Source organism: Phascolarctos cinereus, unplaced genomic scaffold (assembly GCF_003287225.1).
Source record: "Phascolarctos cinereus isolate Bilbo 61053 unplaced genomic scaffold, phaCin_HiC Scaffold_5;HRSCAF=322, whole genome shotgun sequence".
Taxonomy (NCBI): domain Eukaryota; kingdom Metazoa; phylum Chordata; class Mammalia; order Diprotodontia; family Phascolarctidae; genus Phascolarctos; species Phascolarctos cinereus.
This window is the reverse complement of record NW_027555958.1, coordinates 771218-789122: the sequence shown is the minus strand read 5'-3', so window position 1 is coordinate 789122 and position 17905 is coordinate 771218. Positions and strand designations below refer to the sequence as shown.

Sequence of the window (17905 nt, the reverse complement as noted above, 5' to 3'; positions counted from 1 at the left end):
GATTTACGCCTTTCTCTCTGTCTCCAGTGACTGGCACATAGTAAGTACTCGTTACTGACCCTGATTAATGCACGGGAGGCAGCCGGTGGTGCAACAGACAGAGCCAGACCTTAAGTCAGAAACCAACAATTTCAAATGCAGCCTGACCATTACTAGCTGTGTGGCCCTGGACAAGTCACTTACCCCGTCTGCCTCAATTTCCTCATCTGTAAATTGGGAATAATAGCACCTAGGCTCCGAGGAGACACATCATGTGAGTGCTAGCTACTGTCACACGACACAAAGCTTTTTGCCAACCTTAGGATGCTAGAAAGATGTCAGCCACCGCGGCCTTGGCGCTCAAGGTCAAACTACCCCCACCCTGCTTCTTGCTGAATATCTGCTATGATTATTCAAGGTGAGAGACCCCATCAGAAGCAAGCGAGCACAGGAGAGAGCACAGCTCCTGAAGCGAGAAGCAGGATTCAACAAAAACTGCTAGCAGAGCTGGGAAGCAAATCTGGCAGAAACTAGGTCTAGACCAGCCTTTCGTACCACGAGCCGAGGCAATGGCTCAGACCAAGGAACGGGAGCCACCAGGACGGTTTAGGTCTATGGACAGGGAGACTTCACTGCCAAACAACGGACAGAGAGAATCAGAATATGAATGGACCTTTTGGCCTCAAAGTCAAAAAGGGTCCCTAACAGTAGGAGGCGGTGTGTACAAAAGTCTGCACAGTAAGCAAGGGAGTGAGCGTCCTGGATGTAGATCTCCATCCTCCCCAGTGGGTAGATGGTCACACAAACAGGCAGCTTTCAGATGGAGTATTAGCGTCTCTAAGAAACAATGAGGGGGAGGCTGTCAGAGAAACCTGGGAAAACTTCTCTGAACTGATGCAGAGTGAACAGGAGAGACATTTACACGATACCAAAGTGACTTTGAGAGACATAAGAACCCTGACCAAGGCTGAACCCCCGAAGTCCCAGGGGGCTGCTGGGGCCTTGCACCGCCCACCCCGGGCCAGAGAAGGGACGGACTCAGGCGATGGAGAGGGCAGCCTCCTGGAAAGGCTCAGGTGGGAATCTGAGCCTTTGCTACCAAGGTTTTGTGTTACTTTCTTTTTGAAGGGGGGGAGGGGAGAAGAGAAGGTGGATTTTCATTTGTTGAAAATAATCAAATTTTAAAAATAAGAAAAGGTCAGATACTCATGTCACACTCCCAAAGCTCCTTCCTTCTGGCAGAAGCCTGTTGGAGGGGACCACACCCCAGGGCGTCACCGTGTAGACCAGCTGGACACAATACCCCTGCTGGGCCAGGACTACTCTCCTCTGCACATAGGAAAGAGGCCAACACTGGCCCCCAACCCTGATGCCCTGGGGCCTGCCTACAGCTTTGCTGTCTGGGCAGCAGGACCCTCGTGCTAGCAGACCCACCCAACCAGGGAGCCCAGGAGGGCACGAGAGGAGAAATGGATGCCTGGGACATGGCCCGTAGGAAGTGACCCCAAGGACCTGGACAGCTCCCCACCCCTCTGATTTTTAGAAATGGCAGTAAATGCGCTGATCCATTTATAAAACAAACGGGAGAAGGCCTAGTCTCCTACAGCCACCAAATCTTCCCCAGCCTGAGGTCCTAAGGAGCTGAGAGTCCGAGGTTCAAACACTTCCCCCAGTCCCACACTGACTTCGGCCACAAACCATCTTATGCTGATGGGGGCCACTGGGGGGGCCACCATGCCCAGAGTGCTGGGCCTGGAGTTGGGAGTCTCAGATGCCACCTAGCTGTGTGACCCTGGTCAAGTCACTTCCTTGTCTGCCTCAGTTTCCTCATCTGTAAAACAGGGACGACAGCATCTACCCCCAGAGTTGTGATAAGCTGTGATAAAGACAAAACCTGCAAGGTGCTTGGGACGTGGCCTGGCACGTGGTAGGTGCCATCATCACCATCATCATTATAATTATTGCTACTACACATGCCCTCACAAGAGCCTGAAGTGGGGGAAAGTACACGGATTATCACTCCATTTTACAGATTAGCAAAGTGAGGCACAGAGCAGTGCAGTGACTTCCAGGGTCACACCGCCAGGAGGTCCCAAAGGCAGATGGGCCCCAGATGGTCACCCCCTTCCTCCGACCGCCCCCCTCACCCTCCACATCCCCGAGTCAGCAGCAGGAGAAGCCGCCTGTCGACACGGCCATTTTCTACGAGCCCACACCCGGCTTTGACGCCCAACCTGGATGCCAACTCCCGGTATGGCCAGAAGCTCCCGAGGGTGGCAGGGACCACTCTGGTCTGTGCGTCCCCAGCGCCGGGCACAGTGTCCTGGGTCTACTAACACACAGCAGGCCCCCAGGCCCTGGTGGCTTGGTATCTCTGGACCAAGGGAGGAAACATGAGAGGGAGGGCGTGGATGACCTCAGCTAGCTCTCCCAGCCCATGAGCCCCCACCCACCACATCCTCAGGAGCAGCGGACTGCCCATGCTTCCTCCCCCCAGCATCCCTGAAGCCAGTCCAGAGGCAGGGTGGTGCCCCCAAACAGGCCTCCCTGGGGGCAGGGGGTGGCCAGGGGTCCAGACGGCCCCCGAACAGCAGGGGAGCCCCACAGCTAGGCGCCGGCTCCCAGCCCCCTCTGCCACAGCAGCTGATGTCCCGGAGCTGAGCACACAGCATTTCCGAAGCCCTGAGGTCACTTTATTGGCTGCCCCTCACAACATCCCTGTGAGGTAGGTGGGACTGGGCCACCATTGCCGCCCTCCCTTGCTGGAGGGTCAGGGGCACAAGGAGCCCTAGGCATTCCGGAGTCAGGCACAGCCTCCACACACAGACACAAGAGTCCGGCCTCCGCCTCCGCCATCTGGACCTAGAGCCTCCTGCCCTCCTCCTGTCTCAGCCTCTTGGAGAGATGCTCGCCGATGGCTCTCAGAGGGTCAGCTTGATAGGAAGGGCTGGCGACTACCTCCTGGAACCGAACCATCTCATCATCTCTGAAAGAAGCAAACCGGATGGGTCAGTGCCTCCGCTGAGGGGCCAGGGGCTCCTCTGCACCAGGCTCAGGGCAAATCCCTGAATTCATAATTATGGCCTCCCTCACAACAGCCCTGGCAGGGAGGGGCTGGGATGATCCCCATTTCGCAAATAAGGAAACTGAAGCAGAGGCAAAGTGACTTGATCAGAGTCACACAGTCAGGAAGTGTCTCAGGGCACATTTGAACTCAGTTCTTCTTGACTCCAGGCTTCAGAGGTTCTGTGCCCCTGGCACTCCCTCGTTGCCCACTGGTGAAGCACGGGTAGACTGACGAAACAGAAGCTGAGACGAGGTCCAGGTGCCCACCAAAAAGCAAGCACGCACTTGGTGTCTGTGTCCCCTTGGGGTTAGGTTGCAGACAGCGACGGCGCTCCCACAGCAGTGAACACACCCATGCACACTCACATGCATGTGCACCCTCACACACACACACACACACACACACACACACACACACAGTCATACACACTCATGCTCACACACACCTGTGGTATGTCATGGGCTTCCAGAGGGCAAGGGCACAGCCAATGGAGCCAACGTGCATGCCAGGAAGGCAACACCCTCTATCAGAGAACCTGGGTTCAAATTCCCCTGGGATGGTGATCTAGGTGTCCTTGGGCACATTCCGTGACTCTGGGTTTCAGTTTCTTCGTCTCCACGCGGGGAGCAGTGGACTCAATGGCCTCTGAGGCCCGTCCGGGCCTACCTTGGATCGTGAGTCCCTTCCCCAACTTGTGCCTCAGTTTCCTCTACTGTAAAATGACAGGGTTTGACCAGATGACTCTGGGAGCAAGCTCCGACTCTGGAGAATGCCAAGGAGACACCCACTACCAGAACCCAAAGACTTCCCACCCCGCTCAGGAAGGGACAAGCCCATCTCTGCATCTTGAGACCAGCCATGGGCTCCAGGCTCCACAGGTGGTCCCCTGGTCTTCCCTGACCAGGGCCGTAACACAGCACAGAACCCAGTCTGGGCCACACAGAGGGCAGAGGGCATGAGCAGAGATCAGCCAGCACTGGCCTCAGTGACCGTTCACTTAGCCAGGGTCCAGGAGGTCCCAGGGTCACCCCAAGGACTCTGGGGCCAACCTCGCAGGAACCCAGGGCCACCCACCCCTAGCTGGCAAGGATGACCACGGGCCCCTCTCCTCGGCCGGGCAGCACCCTAGGGGCAGCGAGATCCTGACCATACTCACAGGAGTTTGCGCTTCTGGGCCGGAGTCATGCGGCTGAAATCTGTGGGCTCAGCCTTCTGCCTTGGGGCACTGTGGGAAGAAGGAGGGTGCAGGGCAGTGGGACCTCTGTGCTGTCCCAGGGCCCACTCACCTGCACGTGCCAAGTGTGCTGTGGTTGGGGGACACCTGCCACCCCCTAGCAGAGGCCAGGCTCCCCCAATTGCAAGCCTTGGTCTGGGGTCCTGCCACTCCCTGACAGCGGAGGGGACAGAGGAAGGGGTACTGGGGCCTGCCTGACGGCCTGCTGGGCCAGGAGGCGGTGGTCACCTCAGGATCCCTGTGGAGAGCGTGGAGGTCCCTAAGTTCACAAAGCCCTGCCCTCAGGGAAGCCCCTCCTTCCTGGGCTCCTGGTGCAGCTGCAAGGGGCAAGGGCCGCTCCTCACAGTCTCCCCATTCCCAGAACTCTGCCCATAGTAGGCACTTCATGAGATGTTTGCTGCTCCAGAATGAATGGGCCAACTCTCCCAGAGCTTCCCCTGGATGGGCGAATCCCCAGCCCAGCCACCTCCTCCAGGCTCTCCCTACCCTGCCTGCCACCGAAGCCCCTTTCCCCTCCACTGCCGGACCACTCCTCACACTGGAAGTGCCCTGGACCCTGGCAGCCTCTTTGTCAACTGGCTGGTTCCTGCCAAATCGAAGGAGGAAAAGCCCAGGCCGGCTACACTGCTGCTCCTCTCCAGGCTGCCCCCCCGACCTTCTGGATCTCCCCCATGGCCAGCTGCCGGAGAAGCTCTGGAGGGCAGGGGCTATGTTTCCCTCTGTTTGCCTGACATGTAGTAGGCATCTCATAAGTCTGTTGGCTTCACTCCCCGCCTGGCCTGTGCTTGTGTGGACGTCCCCAGACACCTGCTCACCGACTGGTCCCAGGACAGGTCACTCCCCTGATGAAGGACTGGCCAGAGGGCATCGTTCGGCTCTTCCCCGCCTGCTGTCACTCATGTGAAATCAGGAGGTCAATTCAAACCAGGCAGGGGTGGAGAGGCCAAAGAGTCTCCCGTGGACGCAGAACGGCCACAGGCAACAGGCCGCCCCGCGGCAGGTGGCTACCCACAGGACGGCAGGCCTGGAGGAGCCAGGGCACCAGGCCCGTGATGACCACCCCCAGAATGCCAAGCACTAACTTCCCTGCTGTGCCGACTCCTGTCTTAGAAACCCCTCCCGAGATTCCAGAAATGGAAGCAGACCCGTCGCTGCTCATCATACACACACACACATACACACACCATAAACATCCATACATGCACCACACACACATCTATACATACCACTCACACAACACACATGCACACATATACACACCATCCACACTCACAAACACATACACAGCTACCACACATGCACACACATATATATATATGCCACAAACTGCACTCACACAATGCATGCACATACACAGCTACCGCTCACATACCACATGCTCACACGTACACGCATGCAGGTACATAAATATGTACACACCCATAAATTACACATGCACACATATACATACACCATAAATACACATGCCCATACCCCCCCCCCACCATACCACCGCTCACAAAACATTCAGAGAACCAGAAGAAGGCCTCTGGTGCACCGGGTCTTTCTTCTTTGTAGGGGTAAGCAAAAGGCAGGGCTAACATCTCAGCCTGAGATTAGGATGGATGGTAATCAGCTCCAGCAGAGGGCATTAGACACACTGGAAGACCAGGACTTCCAGGCAGCAAACAGTAGGTGATTTTTCTTTTCGTTCACAACACTCACAGCTGCCCATCCCACACTGGTTGATGCCTCTGATGGTCTTGCCTCAGTCCCTAAGGCCTCTGCCTCCTTCCCCACCTGCACAGTAAGCTCACCTTTTTCTCCCCAGGCCCCAAGTGCCCACCTGGGGCTTTGTCAACCTCTCCCTCCTTTCAAAGGGACAAACATTTTGTCCTGGCTGCTGTCTGGGGGGGGCACCAGGTTTCCAAGAAAGCCCCGAAGGCGATTTCCCTTAAAATAGGCTGTTATCAGAACACATCCCCAAGAGACTGATGGGAGATGCCGATGAATGGTCTTTGGGTAGTGTGGACAGATCCTCAGGGACCACCACCATGGCCGTTGGTACCCGCCAAAAGAAAACCGAGCCGAGTCCTTCCTGGGAGGGGCATCGTCCCCCCAGAAGCTCCAGCGTGATGCTGGTGGGGGCGGGGGCAGAGAAACAAGGGCAAGGAAACAAGGGCAGGATGACTCCCATCTGCGTGCGGATGACCTCAGTCTCAATGGGAGACAAAACTTCCGGAACGTTCATCCGCCACCAAAGTGATTTCTCATGGGCTGTTTTCCAGGTCCTCTGCAAGCTGGCCTTGGGAGAAGGGTGCCGCTGCCAGCTCTGCGCCCCATGCTGGCCACACGGCCAACTGGCGACAAATGTTTGGTGAAGGAGAAAACATGCCAGATGAATGCAGAGCAGGAAGCCATTCCCCTCTCCCCACTGGAGTCTAGGCTCCTCAAGGGCAGGGCCCAAACAAGCACTTTACACACAAAGCAGGGGCCTCAATGTGTCCCAAATGGACTCATTCTCTTTCTCTCTGAACATCCCCCCTGCCCCACCTTCCCTATCACTGTAGGGCACCGCCCTCCTCCCAGGCCCCCAAGTTCACAACCTAGGAGTCATCCTGGACTCCTCATTCTCTCTCCTCCCCCAGATCCAACAGGGCACCAAGGCTGGTTCAATTCACTTCTGTGGCATCTCTTGTTAATGCCACCTCTGCAGCATCTCTCCTCAATCTCACCTCTGCAGCATCTCTCGTCAATCTCACCTCTGCAGCATCTCTTGTCAATCTCATCTCTGCATCACCTCTCATCAAGGTCACCTTCGCACCATCTCTTGTTGATATCACCTCTTGTCAGTAACACCTCTGCAGCATTTCTCATCAATGTCTCCTCTGCAGCACCTCTTGTCAATGTCACCTCTGCAGCATCTCATCAATGTCACCTCTGCATCACCTCTTGTCAGCACCTCTGCAGCATCTCTCATCAATGTGTCCTCTGCAGGACCTCTTGTCAATGTCACCTCTGCAGCATCTCTTGTCAATCTCATCTCTGCATCACCTCTCATCAAGGTCATCTTCGCATAATCTCTTGTTGATGTCACCTCTGCATCACCTCTTGTCAGTAACACCTCTGCAGCATCTCTCATCAATGTCTCCTCTGCAGCACCTCTTGTCAATGTCACCTCTGCATCACCTCTTGTCAGTAACACCTCTGCAGCATCTCTCATCTATGTCTCCTCTGCATCACCTCTTGTCAATGTCACCTCTGCAGCATCTCATCAATGTCACCTCTGCATCACCTCTTGTCAATGTCACCTCTGCAGCATCTCATCAATGTCACCTCTGCAGCACCTCTTGTCAATCTCATCTCTGCATCACCTCTCATCGAGGTCTCCTCTGTAGCATCTCATCGATTTCACCTCTGTAGCATCTCTTGTCAATGTCACCTCTGCATCACCTCTTATCTGTAACACCTCTGAAGCATCTCTCATTGATGTCTCCTCTGCAGCACCTCTTGTCAATGTCACCTCTGCATCACCTCTTGTCAATGTCACCTCTGCAGCATCTCATCAATGTCACCTCTGCAGCACCTCTTGTCAATCTCATCTCTGCATCACCTCTCATCGAGGTCTCCTCTGTAGCATCTCATCGATTTCACCTCTGTAGCACCTCTTGTCAATGTCACCTCTGTATCACCTCTTGTCTGTAACACCTCTGAAGCATCTCTTGTCCACATCACCTCTGTAGCATCTCCAATATGCCCCCTTCTCTCCTCTGACCCTGCCCCCACCTGAGGCAGACTCTCCTCCTTTCACATCTGGACGGTTGCCATAGCTGCTGAAAGGTGGGCAGGGGTGTGTCCTGCTTGCCTCAAGTCTCTCCCCTTCCCATCTATCCTCTAGCAGCATTACTGATCTTCCTAAAGTGCAGGTCCAACCATGTCACCTCCTTGCTCGATAAGCTCCAGTGGCTTCCTATAGCCTTCAGAATCAAACACAAAAGCCTCTCTTTGGCCTTCAGAGCCCTTCGTGCCCTGCCCCCTCCTCCCCTTCTAGTCTCCTATCACCTCACTCCCCACCATGTCCTCTTGAAACCCATGTCCCCAGCCTCCTGGCTGTGTCTACCTCTCAGCTCCAGGGATTGTCTCTGGTGTCCTTCGGGCCTACAACACTCTCCTTTCTCCACTCTTTTGCTTTTCCTTGTATGCCCAGCACTTAGCACCATAAGTGGCACGTGGAGGCTTAATTAATAACAGCTTAGTGACTAAGTGGCCTTGTTTCTTCATCTGGAGACTGAGGATAATAATAACAGCAGCTTACATTTACATATCACTTTAATGTTTGCAAAGCCCTTTACAAACATTATTTAATTTTTTATTACTGCCATTTTACAAATGAGGAAACTAAGTAGGCAACAGTCAAGTGACTTGCCCAAGGTCACACAGCCACTAAGTGCCTATGGCTAGATTTGGACTCAGGTCTTCCTGCTCAAGTCCATCACTCTGTGCCCTGTGGCACCTCCCAGCTGATATAACAACCTACTCTGATGAGGAGAGCTGTTCCACAGTGGAATGTGTGGCCCAGGGAGCCAGTGAGCATCACACCCCACCCCACCCCACCGGTGCCGAGGTTAGGCAAGGACTGGGCAGGTGCCCCTGAGTGTGTGAAGGGGATGTTAAACATTCACCAAGTGAGGATGATGGGTGTGGTATGGTACAGACCCTCAGAAACTGCTGGGGGTGTTGTGGGCATTTCTTTTCAGGCATGGCTCCCAAAATCACAGCTCTGGAGGTGGCTGACTCCACCTCTCCCATTCCATGGATAAGCAAATTGAGGCTCAAAGAGGGGAGTATGCTGTGATCCCAGCAGCCAGGACGAGAGCCTCAGTCCAGTGCCCTTCCCACTCTGCGGCAGAGCCATGAAGACTGGGGTGCAGCCATTGGCCTCAGGCTCCACGGCTGCCCAATGGTCACTATGAGGTCACACCTACCCACCCGTGCACACACCTCTTGACCTTCCTCCTGGACTGGCCGGCTGTCACCAGCTCCGAAAGCTCAGGCAAGGCCTCCATGAGGGGGTGCAGGTCTCCCACGACGGCTGTGGCCTTCCGTCTCGCCTCCGCCTTGCGAGTCTCTTCTGCCGCCTTGATCGCATCTATTTCTGAATCGAGGAAGAGCAGAAAGGGGGTGGAGATGAATCAGGGCCCTACAGGGGGCCCGCCCCCTCCCCATCAGACAAAGTCAATGGGAGGCCGGACACCTCTCCCGACTGGCTCTGCTGCTGCCAAGAGGACCCTTGAGAAGCTCCAGGGTCCTCCTTTTTCTACTTGCTGCCATGTATCCTGAGCCCTAGGGCCCCAACAGGAAGAGGGAGGAGGGGAGAGAGAAGAGGGAAGAGGAGAGAGCAGGGAGAAAGGAAGAGAGAGGGGGAGGAGGGGAAGGAGGGAGAAGGGGAGAGGAAAGGGAGGGAGGAGGGAGAAGGGGGGAGGGAGAAGGGAGGAGAGGAAAGAGGAGAGAAGAGAACAGGGAGGAAGGAGAAGGGGACAGGGAAGGGGGGGAAGAGGCACGCTTGGTAGGTTATTTTCTCCCCTTAATCACAGATGTGCACTTTTTAATTATAGGCTTGATCATGAGACTGGAGAGCCTGGCAAGGAAAGCTTCCCCCCCCCCATTTTCCTCTTGAAAGGGCCCCCAGTACCCAAGGATTCTAAAGCAGGACTTGGGAGTGAACAGGTGAGTCATGTGAGGGAAGAAGGCTAAGCACGCACTCCACCGCCGCCTCCTCCTGTGTCAGGGAAAAGGCCCTGTTCCGGGGCACCGTGGAATGTGGCCCCTGGGGCAGATGGCCAAGACAGACGCCAAACTTCTGGACTGCCTGTGGAGCAGCTGGGACCTCGGCCACCTGAGGTGGAGGGGAGAAGGACAGGAGGCAGGCACCAGCCACCCACACCCTTGAGTGACCTGAAGTACAGAGGGGCCACTGGAGGCATTCCAGTGGCCCCAGGAGAGCATCGGGAGATGCTGAGGCCACAGCCCCCACTGGGCCAGAGCAGGTCCTCACAAGCCCCCAACCTCTGGCCCTTCTCATTCATCCCTCTCAGCTCCCCCTCTCTCTGCACACCACCACAGCGCCTTTGCCATCATCCGGCCTCCTTCATGAAGCCCCCAAGGCCTCCCCAGCCCTCCTCTCTTCCAGCCTCAGTCCTGTACAAGCCTCCACCCGCCACTGCTGCTCATGCTACTGCCTCATTCACTGTGCCACAGGCCAGACCTTCCAAGTAGGAACTCGTGACCCTGGCATTCAAGGCCTCTGGAGTCAGAAAGAGCGTGGACTTAAGAGCTGAGAAACCTGACCTCTGGTCTTAGCTCTGCCATGACTTAGCTGGATAACCTTGGGCATCCTCATGGAGGCCCAGGGGACAGGCTGATCTCTAAGCTCGGACCTTCCCAGAGACCTTTTCAGCCCTTGCTGCCCTTTCACAACCTTCTGGGCTCCTGCCAAGCTCAACTGTTCTCCAACGCACCTACTATTTTCCTGCCTCTGCTCACACGGTAGCCTCTGCCTGGGATGCCTTCTCCACCTGTCCCCTCCCCCAAACTTCCCCTGATGCCACCATGCACAAAGTCCCCAAGGACCTGGAAGGGACAGAGGCTGGGGAGAGCCAGGAGCCTGCCTGCTCAAGTCACCTGGGCCATACCTGAGGATATACATAGCAGGCAGCTAGGCTGAGAATAGAGTACCAGGCCTGGAGGCAGAAAGACCCGAGTTCCAAGCCAGCCTCAGGCACTTACTAGCTGGGTGACCACTCTCAGGCCCCTTCAGCTCCGCTGCCTCATCTGTGGATAGTGATAACAACAGCACCCATCTTTGGGTTTGTAAGGGTCTAATGAGACTGTGCTTGCATGGCACTTGGCCCAGTGCCTGATACACAGCAGGCTCCAAACATCAGCCCCAACTCTAATTCTAGTCACCCTCTGAGTGATCCAGGCTCACCACCTAGTGACCCGTCCCGGTCAAGTTGGTGCTGGGGTGTGGGGGGGATGGGACATCTCTCCCACTGGGCCCCCTCCACGTGCAGACCCTCTTCACCTCATACCTGGACCACTGTGGCTGGGGGTGGGGCGCGCTCCCTGCCTGCCTGAAGTCCCCCCAGGCTCCAGCCCATCCTCCTAGCTGCCAAAGATCTACCCAAAGGGGGCCACCCCAATGCTCAGTAGCTCCAGGGGCTCCTCAGCGGCTCAGAAGCAAACACAAAATGCTCAGTTTGGCTCCTAAGGCCCCTCTCCTGCCCCATTTCTGGTCTTCTTCTACCTTAGTCCCTTCTAGGCCTCCCACAATCCAGGGACCCTGATCCTCCTGGCTGCTCCTCCCCCAAGGCCTCTGGGCATTTTCTCTGTGGTTCCCCCAGGCCTGAAAGCTCCCTCTACCTCATCTCCACCTCCATTCCACCTTTTGCCAGAAGCAGCACTGAAGGCCAGTGCCTCCGTTTTGTCAGGTCTGTGGCTTTTCTGTCTGTGTGGCTGTTTCCCTGTCCACCTCCCCAGGTCCCCCAATTAGAGTGGGAGTTTCCTGAAGGCAGGGCCTGTCTTATCTTCTTTGTATCCCAGGGCTTAGCACAGTACAGCTCGGTGCTTAATAAATGCTTACAGATGACTGCCACCTGCTCTTCAGCTGCCCAGTGTCCTGCTGCAACCCTGGTGCCCACAGCTGGACCCGCTTGTGCCAAGTTCCTACCACCACTTCAGCCTAAAGCGATACCCCGAGTCTTGTTCCTACAAACCTGGGCGCTCAGCCCACCCTGTACTGCGGGGGTACACGAATCCTGGTGCCTTTCACCTGGTGCTTTTCTGCCTGATGCTCCTTTGGGTCCTGCCTGCGCCATCAAATCCTTTGAGGCAGCTCTCCCTCCCAGCTGACCCAGCATCTGAACCTTTCCCCAGGTCACTGGTGAACAGAGCCCTTGACACCTCCCACCCCACTGCCACAGCACCGTCACCACTTCCCCAGGATCTGGCCTCGCATTCGGAAGCAGACCATGTGACTCTCAATCCAGTGGCTCCATCTTCTCCATGAGAAGAGCAGGAGAGACTTTGTTTAAAACTTGGCTCCGGTCTAGGCAAAGCCATGCCCTCAGCTGCTCATGCACCTGACCCTCCCCCTGCACCTGCTGAATTCCCAGCCCTGCCCCCTCCCTTAAATCCCCACTGACACCTCCACCAGGAAGCCAACCTGGACTCCTCTCCCCAGTCCCAGAACAGCAAAGCCTGGCCCCAAGCTCACCCTTACTGCATACAAATGTCATGTCTGCTAGTAGACTATAAGACCCTCGAGGGCAGGAATCATTGTTGATTTATCTTTGCCCTCTCCTCCCCATAAGGCACAGCCGGGTTCCAAGCCTTCAGGGGGCCCCAAATGATTGAATAGCAAATGAATTTAAAACCGTCAAGTAAGTGGTGGCTGACTGGGAGTCTTGCCCAAGGCAGTCCTGGCCTCCCTCCCACCTCTTCTGCTCCGGTGGCCCAAGGGCAGGTACTCGGTCCACAGGCCATCCCCCAGCTCTGGGAGCCCTGCAAAGGAACTTGTGCGTCTTTGCCTGGGCCCTAACTCAAACACCTGATGTTTGAGAACAGATTTTTGCTAGGTCTGCCAGCCCAAGGAATGCCCGTCCTCCCTCCCAAAGGTCCTGGCTTCCCACCGGCTCCATCTCTGCCCACTGTTGTATTTAATATGGGGACAGTGGGAAGAAATATCAGCAGCAATGAATCCTGTAAGAGGCGGGTAGAGGAGCTCATAAATCCTGCATGCTGAGGATCGGGGAGATAATCCCGAAACATGTTTCGACTTGGAATGGAATGTAGAGTCTAGGCCCTGGGACATTTGGGCTGGTTAAGGTTCTCAGGCTAGTGCACCAGGCCAAAAATGGAGGGGAGGAGGGGGAAGGCTCTCAGGGAAAATGGGGGTAGTCTCTGCTCCCCTCCCTTTTTCTCTCTCATCTCTTTCCTTCCTCCATCCCCCACCATCCTTTCTCTCTGTTTCCTCCCCTCCCTCTGTCTCTCTCACTTTCTTCCTTCCCCCATCCTTTCTGTCTCTCTCACCTCCTTCCTCCACCCCCACCATCTTTTCTGTCTCACCTTCCTTCCTTCCCCCATCCTGTCTCTGTCCCTCTTACATGGTGGCTCTACCTCAGCTGCCAGCTCCCTCACAGCAGCCCCTGAGCTCTGGTCTGCACTCCCTACCAGCCTTGGCTTCAACCGTTAGCCAGGCTCATGACTCAGCTCCTAGTTTAGAGACTGCCTGGTCTGCTGGGCCTGGCCTGGGGCTGCCATCTTGCCTCAGCCTCTACTGCATCCCAGCTCCAGTCCCTGACCCTGACCAGGGCATGACTCTGGTCCTTGGTGTGACATCTGATTCACGGCTACCAGAAACTCAACACAGGCAGAGTTCTATTGGCTGGGAGGATGAGATTCTCTCTTTACATGGCTTTAAATGGGTATGGTCCCAAAGACAATAACCTTTTCAACAGAGGTGTGTCTTGCTCAAGGGAGACACATTTATGGCAGGGGGTGGGCTTGTTTTTCCTTCTTGGTGAAGGGGGGAGACTGGGGATGGGCTTGTGAGGGTTGCCAGAAAGAACACGGGAAAGAAAGAAGAGTCCCCGGAGTGTCTATAAAGAAAGCATGAGAGAACAGGAGGGAAGTGCAAAGCACCCCAGGCCAGTCAGCAAGCCAGTAGACAAATCCTTGGCAGGCAGGATGGCAGCTCTCAAAGGCATAGGCTGTGTTTGCCATGCCCTTAAAAAAAAAAAAGTGAGCAGCAGCCTGGCAGAGACTGCAGGTAATCCTCCTTCCTCTCTCTACTTAGTATATGGAAAGTCTCATTTTATTTGGTGTCTGTCAAGTCCAAAATAAAAGGAAAACGTGACCATGCCAACCTGCCCAGGAAGGGCGGGTCCCTTAGAAAGGGAGCTTCCAAGAGCTGAAGAAACAGCCCGGGAAGGGAGGTGTCACCGAGAGCTCCCGAACCCTGGCCACCACGTGCAGGGCAGTACAGGGGTGGGAAGGGTCCTCCGTGAGGAGAGCAGGAAGGGGAGCACCCCAGAAAGAAGCCCCATCCAGAAGGTGGAGCTAGCACTTACAGACTGGTTCTACCAGCGTGTGACTATGAACTCCCAAGCGCAGACCAGTGACCATGAACAAGTAAATACAGAATGGCCCAAGAAACCTCAGGACTTCTGTCTTCCACCCTCCCACAGACGGGGCACTCGACAGATGAGCCCAACAGCATCTTCTCTGGAGGGGACGGCAGCCTGCCCTGGCCAACAGCATTCAACACACTCCAAACATGGGGAAGAGGGCCCCTCCCTGGAGCCAATGAAGCCCCACTTTGCCTTCCTAGCAGTGTCTCCCCTGGGCAAACTGCTTCACCGCCGTCTGCCTCAGTTTCCTCATCTGTCAAACGGGGACAACAACAGCCCCCATCTCTCAAGGTCGTTGAGGATCCAGTGAGCTCAGTTGGTGAAGTGCTGTGTGTAAATGTGCTGCCCTCATTGCCAAGCACTGATTGGTCTGAAGGCTGCAGAGGCATAAACAGGCGTCATGTCAATGAGGAGGCAAAAGGGCCAACAGCAGCCTTGGGACCAGCTCGTGCTAGAGGAAGGCCCATCCTTGGCATTCTCGAAGGGACATGGTTGGAACCACTTCTGAACAAACTCTTCATTGGACAGAAGACTGGCTCTGGGCCCAGCTGCGCTGGGTTCGAATGGCAGGTTTCCCCCCTCACGAGCTGGGATCATGGGCATGTGACCCCACCTATCTAGACCTCAGTTTCCTCATCTGGAAAAGGAAGGGACTGGACGAGACTCCCTGGTCCACCTTGGCTTTATCTTGCGTGGGGTCGAGCCGAGCCTCTCGCCTGGGCCACGCACACGTCAGTTCTAAGAGCTGCCCATGTAGGGTACCGATCGGCCACTGTGGAGTGTGGGGGAAGGACCTGAGAGGGAGGTGGGGCAGGAAGCAGCCCCAGAGACCTCCCCGAGCAGGAGAGCTGGGTTGGGCCTTGCCCCTGCCCCTGGGGCAGAAGCTGCAGAAGAGGAGGATGCCTGGGGTGGGGGCAGGGCCGGTCTTCTGGCCCATCTTCAAACTCCAGGTGCCCCTCTTTGTGCAGACAGTGGGGCCTTGGAAAGGTTTCTGGAAACCAATGCTGTTCCACCAGTGGAATATTTCTAGCCTTCTAAAGGTCTTCTACATCAAGTGGGGTCCCTCCGTTTACCTGCTCCGGAGGCATGCACCGACAGGCCACCCTCAGGCAAGGCCCTTCCTCGCCAGCTTCTCTCTTTTCTATGAATGGAAATGCTCTTTCTACATCCCCTGGGGGGGCATCACAGGAGTCCGACCCAAAGGGCTGCGGCATGAGGGCTCCCCACCCTGACCTGCCTCTTCTGCTCTCTCATGCCTTCTGGACATTCCAACAACAAGGTGCGGGTTCAATTTCTGTCCCAACTCTTGCCAGGTGTGCAGTCATGTATGAAGGGGCATAGGCCGGAGACAGAGAAGAACAGGGTTAGGGTGTTGCAAGGCCACGGCCTGGTCAGACCCTCTGGCTACTGAGCAACATGCTGAAGAGGGGGCTCCCCCACTGGAACTCTGCCCAGGGCAGCTGCCTGCCCATTCTTCTGGGCCTACCTTTCGGCATTCTCCCGAGTCTTAGGGGAGCAGAAGACAAAGGCTCCCAGACTTCTTTCTCCACCTTTACTTCCCTCTAGACTCAGGCCCCAAATCTGGGCTTGGGGTGGGGTGGGGAGCGCCTACATGGGAAGAATTAACGCACCCCCGCAGCTCCACGCAAGGCCTGCAAGGAGGCAGGAATCTGGCTGAACCCTCACCTGGAGCCCAAGGACCAGCTGCATCTCGGGGCCTCCCTCCCTCCAGCCCCATCCTGGGTGACTCAGCACGGCCCAGGCCTCCCTCCCCCACCCCAAACAGCAGCAGCGCCAGGCCTGTGAGAACCCCTCGGACCAGCCTTTCCTCTGGCTGGCTGAGGGGGGTTGCAAATCTTCCCCGAAGGGAAGAGCTTCCCGGGCTGCTGCCAGATTCCAGCCTGGCCCTTCATGGTGCTGTCCGTGGTGCTGATGACAGTGGAATCAGCCTAGCCCTGGCTAGGTGCCCATCTTGACCCTAGCTCTTGAGCCACTAGGCTTCAGGGCCCTCATTTGGACTGGAGGCTTGCTAAGGCCCCTTCCAGCTCGGATGCACTAGAATACCAGATCAGGAGCCAGTGGGCCCAGGAAGCCACGTCCTGCAGACAGAGGACACAGGGAGGCCCAGATGAGATTCAGGCTGGGCCGAATGGCCTGAGCCAACACACCAGAGTCTCCAACTCTCCGGGGAACTTCCTTAGACTCTCTGGGGAACTTCTTTAAACCCGTATCACACATCTGTACGGACTCTGGCACACCCACGGCTCACAGAACAGTCCATGAGGAGGAGGAAGGGACTGCTCAGAGGGATCAAGAGTGGGCCTTGCAGGCAAGGCACAAGGCTTTCTTCTTCTCTTTTTTTTTTTTTGGTTGGTGAGGCAATCTGAATTAAGTGACCTGCCCAGGGTCACACAACTATTAAGCATTAAGTGTCTGAGGCTGGATTTGAACTCGTGTCCTCCTGACTACGAGGCCAGAGCTCTATTCACTGGTCACCTAGCTGCCCCGAGGCTTTCTTCTATAAACCAAGTCCTTTCTCTCAAGTTTCTTACCTTAATGCAAGACTCTAGAGGCCTGGAGAGGTCACCCAGGCCTTCTGCTCAGAGTGTCTCTCCACCCCCTGCCCTTATAATCCAGGGCCCAGGGGCTGAGGATGATCCAGGGTTAGGGCAGGATGCAAACAGCAGCAGGGGGGAGCTGGTCTACAGCCCCACCCCATCACACACACACACACACACACACACACACACACACGCATGCACACATCACACACATGTACTTACACTTATGCACACACCAACACACACACCTTCCTTCTCTAGAAGACAGAATATGTCCCTGGCCTTCTAGGCCGCCAGGAGTTGTCCTAACGACCAAGTCTAGGAGGGCCCCGCACCTCCCCTTGCCTGGCCTGGCCAGGGTGCTGGGGTGCCAGCACCTCGCAGGTGTGAGCAGAACCCCTGCTGCCATCCCAGACATCTCAGGCAGAATAAGAGGACCACCTACTCTGGAGCCACCTGGCCCGTCGCAGCTTCATCTTCTCTTTCTTGGACAAAACAGGCTTTGCTTCAGCACCTGAAAGAAAATGAAAGACCCATGAGCATGAAGGAGGTGCCTGGTCCTCACATTCCTTGGTGCACGGGAGCCTCACTACGGTGCAGGTGCATTATCCCCCCAGCCTCAGAACACATGCATGTATACCATGTGAACATGCTTTTGTTCAAAGGAGACCAGGTCGCCTATGAACAGGACATTCACTAGATGGCACTGGCTTAGGCCAGGGGCCCCGAATAGCTGGCAGAAGAGTCGCTTCCTGGCACATGTGCCCGGTTACCCAGGCTACCCTCCTGATGAGTTGCTGTAAACTCTCATCCATGAGAATGTGGAGCCAGAGAACCCCCGCCTAAGCCAACACCCAGGGCAGCACCTGCGCACAGTGGCCTTTGCATGGGATAC

At 56.0% G+C, this 17905-nt stretch overlaps 1 protein-coding gene across 6 annotated transcripts in view; it reads right to left on the bottom strand.

The window, feature by feature from the left end:
- Positions 1 to 2650: 2650 nt before the first annotated feature.
- SLX9 (SLX9 ribosome biogenesis factor) overlaps positions 2651 to 17905 on the bottom strand; it is a 59435-nt gene continuing 44180 nt past the window's right edge. For 4 of the 6 annotated variants that reach the window (XM_020973372.2, XM_020973378.2, XM_078154581.1 and 1 more), the window contains 4 exons: positions 17456 to 17524; positions 9249 to 9414; positions 4203 to 4271; positions 2651 to 2965 (listed from right to left, as the gene is read on the bottom strand). In XM_020973372.2, coding sequence (XP_020829031.1) covers positions 2842 to 2965; positions 4203 to 4271; positions 9249 to 9414; positions 17456 to 17524 — 428 coding nt within the window. In that variant the 3' untranslated portion in view covers positions 2651 to 2841. The remainder of the gene's footprint in view (positions 2966 to 4202; positions 4272 to 9248; positions 9415 to 17455; positions 17525 to 17905) is intronic. The other 2 variants (XM_078154582.1, XM_078154580.1) reach the window with 1 other exon arrangement.